The sequence below is a fragment of the Ipomoea nil genome, unplaced genomic scaffold (genome assembly GCF_001879475.1).
Source record: "Ipomoea nil cultivar Tokyo-kokei standard unplaced genomic scaffold, Asagao_1.1 scaffold1096, whole genome shotgun sequence".
In the NCBI taxonomy this organism is placed as follows: Eukaryota; Viridiplantae; Streptophyta; class Magnoliopsida; order Solanales; family Convolvulaceae; genus Ipomoea; species Ipomoea nil.
This window is the reverse complement of record NW_017617524.1, coordinates 763,405-774,812: the sequence shown is the minus strand read 5'-3', so window position 1 is coordinate 774,812 and position 11,408 is coordinate 763,405. Positions and strand designations below refer to the sequence as shown.

At 37.2% G+C, this 11,408-nt stretch overlaps 1 protein-coding gene across 1 annotated transcript; it reads right to left on the bottom strand.

Moving 5' to 3' along the window:
* Positions 1 to 8,988: 8,988 nt before the first annotated feature.
* Positions 8,989 to 10,191, bottom strand: LOC109183034. Its single transcript, XM_019333250.1, has one exon. The coding sequence runs from the start codon at positions 10,189 to 10,191 to the stop codon at positions 8,989 to 8,991; it is 1,203 nt and encodes a 400-aa protein (XP_019188795.1).
* Between the last annotated feature and the right edge of the window lie 1,217 nt (positions 10,192 to 11,408).

Sequence of the window (11,408 nt, the reverse complement as noted above, 5' to 3'; positions counted from 1 at the left end):
GTCTATTGAAAGAAAGAAGGAATATGGGTGGTCTGACCAGGAACAGAAATAATAATATTGATTTATTCAATTCAGCAACCGTACTATATACTTTTAATTTCATGCATATTTCAACGGAGGATCATGCGTATGTTATACACGTTCTTTCATATATCATTATATCCTATGGTCGTATGCAATAAATTGGTTGGTTATTTCCTTTTAGAAAAATTAGTATGCCACATGTTTGATACACAATTATATTCTAAGTTAATATTAGTAATTGTTATAACATTTACAATAAAGAAATAGAAGCATATGATTTATATTAAAAAGTATTGAAATATTGTTGAGACATAATCTATACTATATATAAAAACAAAATCCTGGAATTTTAACTTTCCGCCCAATTCTTAAAAAATCTCTCTTCCTAATAAAATATATTGATTTCTACTTTCTCATTAGTACAATAATTCTGCGTTAAAATTCTATTCTAATATTATAAAATAGTGTAATACAATCTATACTATATATAAAAATAAAATCCTGGAATTTTAACTTCCCGCCCAATTTCTAAAAAATCTCTCTTCCTAATAAAATATATTGATTTCTACTTTCCCATTCGTACAATAATTCTGCGTTAAAATTCTATTCTAATATTATAAAATAGTGTAATACAATCTATACTATATATAAAAACAAAATCCTGGAATTTTAACTTACCGCCCGATTCCTAAAAAATCTCTCTTCCTAATAAAATATATTTATTTCTACTTTCCCATTCGTACAATAATTCTGCGTTAAAATTCTATTCTAATATTATAAAATAGTGTAATACAATCTATACTATATATAAAAACAAAATCCTGGAATTTTAACTTCCGCCCAATTCCTAAAAAATCTTTCTTCCTAATAAAATATATTTATTTCTACAATAATTCTAGGTTAAAATTTTATTGTAATATTATAAAATTATGTAATACTATTCATATTCTAATCTATATCTATTTTATATATCAGTGTTGCAAAAATCGTGTCGCTGGCCGCGACGAGGAAGGCCGGAATCAGCCTCCTCAGCGGCCGCCTCGCCGGCTGAACCGGCCTTTAATTTTTAATTTTTATTTTTTAAGTTGTAAAGTGCCAAAAGTTTGTCATGGCATAACTTTTGACTCCGTTGTCCGTTTTGGACAAATATTTTTTTGAAATCGCGTATTTTTTCGAGATCTATCAACCGCAAACTGCCGTAGGCGATTTGGCCCACCAATTTCTAAAAAAATACATTATTAAAGAGTTTCTAAGAAAAAACTATGAGAACCTTATGTTTTATTAATGAATTTTTAAAAATTTTAATTAAACAATTGTTCCGTGCATTATTTAATAATCTTTCTTTATAATTGGTCAAATTATTTAATTATGGTAAATTTGGGAATAATTAATGATGGTAATAGAAATCCTAGAAGAATATAGAATTTAACAATATTTAATTATTGTTATATTATTATTGTGACTCACGGAATACAAGAGTTAATGCCATTTTTGGTCCTAGACTTATTGGGGCATTGCCACTTTTCATCCTCTATAATAAAAATTGCCACTTAGTAGCCACTGTTATTGATCGTTGGACAGTTTTGATCCTCCGTCAATGACGTCGTTTGTTGACCGTGAATTAGAAGGGTTTTTCTGTCTTTTTATGTTCTAATCCTTGTATTTCTCCATCCATTGGTCACTGCTACATCTATTTCTTCAAACTGAGGTTATCCGCTTCAGTCCTTTCTAACATTAAGAAACCATCTTCACCCAACTAACAATCACGAATTTTATATTTGACATCAATCTCAAGATAATGGAAACAAGTGCAGTTGGAATAGAAAGGGCGTTAGTCCATGCCTGTGGAAATTTTGTCGAGCATACAACATAACTAGCAAAGTCAGGAATATCACCCAACCCTTCCCCTAACCTTTCTGCATCCCCCCCTAACCTTTCTGCATCAACTATAATAGGTATGCCCCTACTCTTTGCCTCCTGCACTACAATCAAAGCAGTCCCATGCAGCCTTCCATCTAAGTAGACAATATTTACTCCAAGCGCTGAAGACAATTTTGATTTGGGTATGTAGACCCTTAGATATCATGGGTGGATATCCTGGAGTGAAAATGCACGTGCGAGTTTTTTTTTTTTTTTTTTTTGGTTGTCAATAATGACATATGTGAATGATGAGTTTCCTCCTTTGGACACCACCATAAAAGATGTATCAACACCATCCCTTTCAAGCTCATCAAGTATTCTTTCGCCATGCGAGTCATCAGCAACCTTAGATATGATCCTTGGATTAAGACCAAGACGAATTTTGTCATCCGGGTTTTATCAAAGCATTGCCAGTGTTACCACATCCTTGAACCTCAAAGCTGGTGCTCTGAATTTTATCATCCGGGTTGGGGAATGAAGCTACAGCAGCCAGGAAGTCAACACCGGCCATTCTAACACCTCAGACAATGCGATTTTTGGGGAGCGACGGATTGCACATTTTCAGCTTGAAACTTCAATGAATTTCAGGTAGAATAACAGAGTAGAGTTTTTGAGGTTGTGCACCAAGTAGTTGTGGTCAAAGAGAGAGAGAGAGAGATGGGAAGGATATTTGTGGTCAATATGGAAGGGAGGACTTACAGGTGCAAATTCTACATCACGCCATCTACAACTACAACTGCTATTCACCATAGGAGGGTTCGCCGACCTGCTGCCCTCTATGCTTCACCGGAACCAAAAACCACTGGTGAAGGCCCCAACCTTAAATAATTATATATCGATTTAAATATTCTTAATATATTACAACAATTCCATTCCGTGCATCGCACGGGTGAAAATACTAGTTGTGTTTAATATGTCTAATTACTAAAAATAAATAATTATGATTGACATTTAATAATAGAAATAGTGTAATTATAAATTATTAAAAACTTCTTTGTAATCACATTATTTGTTAAAGTACAATTGTGACCAGTTTCACCACAAATTAAAATCTTCAATCCATTGGGATTTGTAACTCTTGATATAGCCACATACAATTGACCATGTATAAAGACTGATTTCTTCAATAACAATCTTACATGTGACAATGTTTGCCCTTAACTTTTGTTGGTGGTCATTATATATGAAACCAGGAATCTGCATTGGAATTTAAACGACATCCTCAGATCTGAAAGCGTCATTGACATCTGAGCTATCAAAACCTTATTCCCCTCGTTACTACCAATCATTGGCCATGTTTGGTAACATAGTTAGCTTATCAACCAATTTTGGCTTATTTGACCACTATTAGCTGTTTGTCTTGGTTAAACAATCAATATGGGCGTTTGATTAATTAGCTTTTTGTAACAACTTATTGCTCCAAAATGTTAAAATCCAAAAAGCTACTCAAATCAGTTTTTTGAGAAAGTTATTTTGCATGTAATCAGCTATCAGCTAACAACTAATTTACCAAACATTTTTCTACAATCAGCTAATGCCATCAACTAGTCAAACCTACTAACCCAATCAACTAACATCTATCAGCTAACATTTATTTATCAAACAACCCCATTATCTTAGCTTCAACCTCATGCTCAGCTAGTCTAGTCACGACTAATCTAGTGCCATTGCAAGACCAAGTGTGTGGTATATATTTCTTAGCAACATGACAAGTGACCCAACCTTTAATGTTAAAGAATGATTGGGTACAACAGAAGCTCATATACCATTTAGGAATTCAGGAGTATGCACATCCCCTAGAATACCATTATTCGAATAAGATTTTCACATCGTGTCGCAACTAAGATATGTTCTACCTTGGGGGTGTATTCAAGTCGTTCATGTATTCATTAATTGAATTGACAATATCTAGTGTTGGGGCTAGTATTACTCCAATTATACTCGTGAAACATGCTTAATTCTTCAGTTATTGGCGTGATCATATTTAACTCCCAAATTATTAGCGAATTGAAATGACGTATTTAGTCCTTGATGTTATTAGGTATTCGGTATTGTTAGTATTAGACTGGAACCCACAAAAATCATAATTAAGGGTAATTCTTCCAAAAGGCTGAACCCCAACCCTAAGGGCCCCCCACACCCCGACCCGACAGAGCATTTGGGAGGGTAATTATTTGGTAGCCGAACCACAACACAAATATATGGGTTCGATCCCCCCAAGAAAATAGCAAAACTCAATATATGAATTTTATTAGGACTCTATAGGTTGTGCCCTTGTATGTATCTACTTCTATTATGTTTATGTGTATAATTATATTCTATCGTGTAACAATTGACTATTCTATTATTAATACAATTCATTAGTTTTCCCTAAAACACTTATATGGTATATTATTAATACAATTCATTGGTTTTCCCTAAAACACTTATATGGTATCAGTTTGCTTCGTTTGATCCTGAATGGCTTCCTCAAACCCTTCTGACGCCTTGTCTGAGCGTACGATTACTGCCGGTAACCTCTCCTCTACTTCGGTGGTTGCTTCGCCGTCTCTTTTGTCAGTCCATCACTTCGTGTCAATCAAATTAAATTAACCTCTTGGAACAACCTGTTTTGGCGCACCTAGCTAGTTCCCTTCCTCTGTGGCCAGAATCTGCTTGGTTACGTTGACTATACGAACCCATGTCCTCCGGCGACCGTCGTTGCTGTTGATGGTTCCTCTACGGTGGTGAATGCAACGTATTTGGCTTGGATACAGCAGGACCAATCAATATTGTCTATGCTTGTATCATCCATATCTGAGGAGGTAATGTTCTTAGTTGTTGGACGAACAACTTCACGCTTCGTCTGGCAGGTGATAAACATTATTTTTAGTGTTATTTTATATAATCTTTTTATAGTTTATTTGCAATAAATAATAATTAATTAATTAATTAATCTATATTTTTATTTATTATTATTATTTTTAATAGCTTTATTAATTTTGTTCAATTTTAGAATAGTTATTATTAAATTTGTTTAGTATTTGAATTCTGTTAGTCCTTTAATTCTTTGATCTTAGTTTATTATTATTATTATTATTATTATTATTATTATTATTATTATTATTATTATTATTATTATTATTATTATTATTATTCTTCTTATTATTATTACTATTATTTAATAAATTTTGTTAGCTAGTCAAATTCCTACGAGATAAAAGGCGCAGAAGACCAGAATCATATTTCGCATATCAATTTCTCCGGCGATCCGAATGAGTAGCGGACGTGCGGAACAGAGGTTGAGTCTGAGGCAATATAAATAGAGGGCAATGGAAGGAGGCTTGATCATCGATTCACCCCCGCAGATCAGATTTCCGGTGGTGCGCTCTGTTCTGATTTCGTTCCGGCGGACAGAAGGCCTGTTCGACGGTGGCAATTTCATCTCAGCGGCGTGGAAGAATCTTGGAGGCAGCAGCAAAACGTGGCAGACTATCTTCCTGGTTTTTGGCTTTCCTTTCCTTTCATAGCAATTCTTTGGTTTAATCATTCAATTTCCAAATTGTAAAGTGCTGCTCGTGGAGCCTAGAGTAAAATGTCAAAATTCTAAACTCTATTACATTAAAGCCTTTGAGTATTGTTTGTTTTCGCCTTTGAGTTACTGTCAAATGCTAAGCTAGCTTTATGATAATTGATTTAGTATATTTGCTTTTAATTTGCTAAGCTCTATGTTATTTGATTATTATATTTAAGCTTTATTTTATTTGCTTTTAAGGGTTGATATTTTAATGATGGTTAGTATTAGACTAAGGTACAAATTTAATAGTAGTATTAGATTCGTGTTCTTAAGCTTTTCCATCATGGTTGTTATTTGATATTCCGGTTCTAGCTAATTTCTCTGGTTACTTACCTGCGCTTTGATTTAATTATTTTCCATGTAAATTGATCATTATCTTTGACATTTTATTCTAGTACTTTAAATTGTCAAGTCCATTATTTCATTAATTTCAAGTTATTAAATTGCATCGTACAATTTCCTGTGGGATCGACCCTTGCTTTTGCACCTTATTACTACACTGACTCGTGCACTTGTGAGGATATTATTAAAATTATCCATCAGCAGGCTGTTGAAAATACTTTTGGCTCTTCCACACATGCTCGTGCGCTTGGCTTGCTTTGGCAGTTGCAGGGTCTTCGTCAAGGTGATAGTTTTCCATCGGAATACTTAGGACGAGCTCAGGTTCTCGTCAAGGAACTAGCCATGGCCAGTCGACCCATCTCGTTGGATGAACAAAATCTATACGTCTTTCGCGATTTACGTATGGAGTTCCGCGTCATGGCCTCTTCGCTGGAATAACAAAGGTTGTAAGGGCTTGGTTAAGATGTCAGCAACCTGGTTGTCGGTGGAGACGTGCAGAAGTCGGATGACCCCTCTTTGAAGCTTTTCTCTTATGAGATGGCAATCAATCTCTATGTGCTTTGTGCGCTCGTGAAACACCGAATTTTCTGCAATCGCTATTGCAGACTTACTATCAGAATAGAGGATGGCTGGCCCTTTGGTTTTGACTTCCAATGTGTCAAGTAAGAAAGTTAGCCACTGGACTTCACACGCTACAAGTGTCATGGCTCTATATTCGGCTTCAGACGAGGATCTTGACACTGTATGTTGCTTCTTGGACTTCCAGGAGATCAATGCTTCCCCTAGGAACATGCAAAACCCTGTTACAGACCGTCTTGTGTGAGGGCAGGCTGCCCAATCCGAATCAGCAAACCCCTTTAGTTTAAGATCAGATTTCGCTGGGAAGAATAAGCCTTGTGCAAGACATTGCTTGATGTATCTTAAGACTCTATGAACTGCTTGTAGATGTGTGGTGGTATCACAGACAGCCTGTTTAAACCCTAATGAGATCAGCTCACTTGTGAGTTTAGAATTCCATTGTCTACTGGCCTGCTTGAGTCCATAAAGAGACTTGGTCAGTCTGCACAGTTGCCTGGGATGTTGTGCTTCAAAACCTTGTGGGAGCTGCATGTACACCTCCTCATGAAGATCACCATGGAGGAATACATTGTTGACATCAAGCTAATGTAATTGCCATCCTCTTGCAGCAGCCACAGCAAGCAGGGTTCTAATAGATGTGATCTTTGCTACTCGCCTGAAAGTGTCAGTATAATCCAGCCCACAAGTTTGGGTGTACCCTTTGGCTACTAATCTGGCTTTACACCTCTCTACAGTCCCATCTGATTTGTATTTCACTTTGTAAACCCATCTGCACCCAATGGCATGTTTAGAGGGATGGAGGGTTGTGAGTTCCCAGGTTTTGTTGGCTTGAAGGGCATATATCTCTGCTTGCATGGCTAATTTCCAACAATCATGTTGGATGGCTTCATTATAAGTCCTGGGCTCAACCTGATTCAGCACATTCAAGGCAAAGACTCTGAATCCTGGTGAGAGTCTGTCATATGACAAAACAGAAGATAATGTGTGAGGGGTGGTCCTCCTGAAAGTGTGTTGACACTCATAATCCTGAAGATATGCTGGCTTAGACACCTGCCTGGTGGACCTCCTGATTTGTTGGGGTGGTTCAATGGCATCCTCAGGGTGATCTAAGACAGAATTTTCAGGGTGCTCAATGGCATCACTAGGTTGCATATTGATAACTGTTGGAGTAGCATCTGGATTATTGAGACTTGAAGGGGAACAATCATCTGCTGTACATGTGGCATTAGGTAGAATAATGAGAGATTTGATCACCTGATTATAAGAATTGTGTTGTGACTCATAGGGAAAACTCTTTTCATAAAAGAATACATCCCGGGATATCAGCACTTCCCTAGTGTGTAGGTCATATAACTTGTATCCTTTCACACCATTGGGGTATCCTAAGAACATACACTTCCTTGATCTTGGAGCAACTTGGTTTTGTACCCTCTGATGTTGGCAGCATAGGCCATGCAACCAAAAGTTCTGAGGTGGCAAAGTTGAGGAGGGCTTCCAAATAGAACTTGATATGGAACTTTTCCTTGTAAGGCATCTGAGGGTATTCTATTAATGATATACACAGCTTGTAGAATGCAGTCTCCCCAAAAACACTCTTGTAAGTTTGCTTGAAACCTCAGGGCTCTTGCAACACATAAAATATGCCAATGTTTCCTTTCTACCACACTGTTTTGCTGAGGTGTATAGGCACAGGAAGTCTGGTGAATGATCCCCTTCTCTTGGTAGAACTTATTCATCTTGAACTCTTGCCCATTATCTGTCCTAATGCACTTGGCATACTTCCCAAACTGTGTGTGAACTAAAGCACAGAAGTCTTGAATGAGATTCCTAGTCTCATGTTTGCCCCTCATTAAGAAAACCCAAGTTAGCCTGCTGTAATCATCCACAATAGTCAAGAAGTACTGGTGACCATATATAGTGTGCACCCCATAAGGTCCCCAAATGTCAACATGGACCAAATCAAAGCAGTTAAAAGAAGTAGTAGTGCTAGCAGGGAAATGCAATCTTTTCTGTTTAGCCAAGTGGCATATATCACAAGCTGCTTCTTTATTCAATTTCAAGTCAGATTTATACAAATGCATCATTTTCATCTTTGAATAAGAAATGTGCCCTAATCTGGCATGCCACAACCTATCAGTATTACAAGGATTTATTCTAACAGTTTGCACAGAATCAGAAGAGACAAAGAAATCAGGTTGCACCAGATGGTATAGACCTCTCTCCAACTTAACCTGTCCAGTCATCTTCCCAAGGACTTGATCCAGTATGATGCATATATCAGATTGTAGTACCAATTTACAATTAGAGCCTTTGATTAACTCACTGACTAATATTAGATTGAAGTGAAAGTCAGGCACACAGAAGACGTTCTTCAAAACTAAATCATCTGATACAGTAATTGCCCCTATATGTGTAATGGCAGTCTTATTTCCATTAGGAAGCTCAACATGCATGCTTTTAACACTCTTAACTTATGTCAGTATATGATGATTGCAAACAATGTGATGTGTGGCACCACTATCCAAGATCCAAGGTATCTTATTACTAGATGATGGCAGAGGATTACCTTATAGCTGAGCACTGGGAACAAAATTGGCAGAGATTAGATTTGCTTGTGGTCTGGCTTCCACATCCAGAGGTGAGTTCTGATTGCAGGTGTTGTTCTCTCTTTGCAGCAGCTGTTTGAGCATCATATACTCATTCTGAGAAAGAGATATAGTGTCTTCTGAGGGATTTTGAGCCATCTGAACCTGATTGACTGACCCTACACTCTTGTTTCTTGGCTTCCAACCGGGTGGATACCCATGTTTCTTGTAGCACTTTTCCACAGTGTGAGCGGTGTAGCCACAATAGGTAAAAATTGGTTTCTTATTTCCATTAGAGTAGAACTTCTTTGTACCCGAATTGCTTCCCGTAGTCTGGCTAAAAAAGACACTCCCTGCATTCAAGTTCTCTGTTGATTGGGGTGAAGAACCTATTCCATTATTGAACCTCCTTTCCTGCTGTTGAACTATCAGAAATGCTTCATCAACAGAGGGTAGCGGCTTCATCATCATGATCTGTGATTGGACTAAGGCATAGTTATCATTCAACCCCCTCAAGAACACAGACAAATTGTCACTGTCTAGGTGTAGTTGGAGCTTGTCCAGTAGTCCACGGTCACATCTCCGTGCACAATTGCAGGTGGGGAGAGGTCTTATAACTTGCAATTCGTCCCATAGGGCTTTCAACTTTGCAAAATACGCACCTATGCTGAGGTCTCCTTGGCAAATCTGATGCATCTCGGCGCGTAGATCGGAAACACGAAATATGTCTGCTTCACTAAATCTCGATTTCAAGGTCTTCCAGATCCTTTCCGCCGTTCCCACCCAAAGAACGGTCTGAGCAATCTCTGGTGAGAGCGAGCGCATTATCCAAGTTGCAACCATGTTGTTGCATCTTCTCCAGTAGGGAAATTTGACATCACTCACGTCTGGTGCTACCACGGTTCCATCCACGAACCCTAACTTGTTCTTGGAGAGAAGAGCCATTTCCATTCCCCTGGCCCATGGGTGATAATTACGTCCATCTAGCGGTGCAGAGACGAGAACCAGTGCGGGATTCTCGTTAGGATGTAGAAAATAGGGACTTCCCGGATCATTTGGATCCAAGATCGTCGAAGTTGCCGGCGGAGCCGTTGTTTGAGCTGCTGCCGTCGGAGCTGTTATCGTCGGAGCTGTGAAGCTTGGGGGCCTAATCGAACTTGCTGCTGTGGCTCCAGTCCAAGCCATCGTGGCTCTGATACCATATCACAAAAGAAATCGAATAGAGAGAAAAGAAGAAGTGGCACTGGAAAGAAGAAGTGGCACTGTTCTATTGCAGAATGAATCAATCGTTCTTGAAAGATACAAAATAGCCTATATAGCTACTGGTAAAAGAAAAGGGAGGGAAATAACTAACTACAACAACCTCCCTAACAGCTTTATAACAGAAGAGAGAAATTAGTCCTCTAATAAAGTTGGTCACCTAACCGAGGGCGAAAGAGGTAATGATCAACAAAAGCCCCGTGTTTGGGAACCAAACGACCTCGGCGAGGCCTTAGACCGAGCCAAGTATCCACTCGACCTCATAGGAGGCCTAAGACTGGTCTCAAGGTCTATCACCAATGGGGAAACAAGAACGCAACATGCGAGTCAGCTTTGTAGGGCTCAAGGGAGGCCTTGACAAGGCAACAGGGAGCTCAAGTCGACCACCAAAGGGGCAAAACAAGCAATGAACATGAACAAATAGAAGAATACACGAAGAGATAGATGAGGGGAACAACCAATCAAATGAAAAAAGAAAAATACTATTTACATGACATGAAATACTATCGCAAAGTGATTACAAGTTTTTCTCATTACAAAAAATTAAATAAATAAAAATTACGTGACTAAAAGTGGACCAGGAGTGCTTAAATTTTATATATATATATATATATATATATATATATATATATATATATATATATATATATATATATATATATATATATATATATATATATTTTGTTACTATTTTAGTATGTTGAAGCTAAGGCCCAAGATTCATTCAATAATTTTCCCACTTCCATTGATAATGCAAATTATTAACAAAAAGATTACTTTATATATAAGAATATAATAATGAATCATATACTAATGGGTGTCCGCCGTAACCAACGAATATATTTATCTATTTTTTATTTACGCTGCACATGACTACCAAGTACTTATAGCTAGTACCAAACCACCTTCTGCCTTTTTATTTTATTTTTTATTTTATTTTATTTATTTTTTTATAGTACTTATTTTCAGCACAATTCAACTAATCAATTAATTCAAAATAAATTTATAAATTTTACCTTACCAACAACCTTATTTATAGAGTTCAAATACATTTGGTTTAATTTATAGTGAACACACGTATAAAAGTATCAGGATAGAAGTGATGAGGCATATTTAACTTTGAGATTCAAACTTATACAACT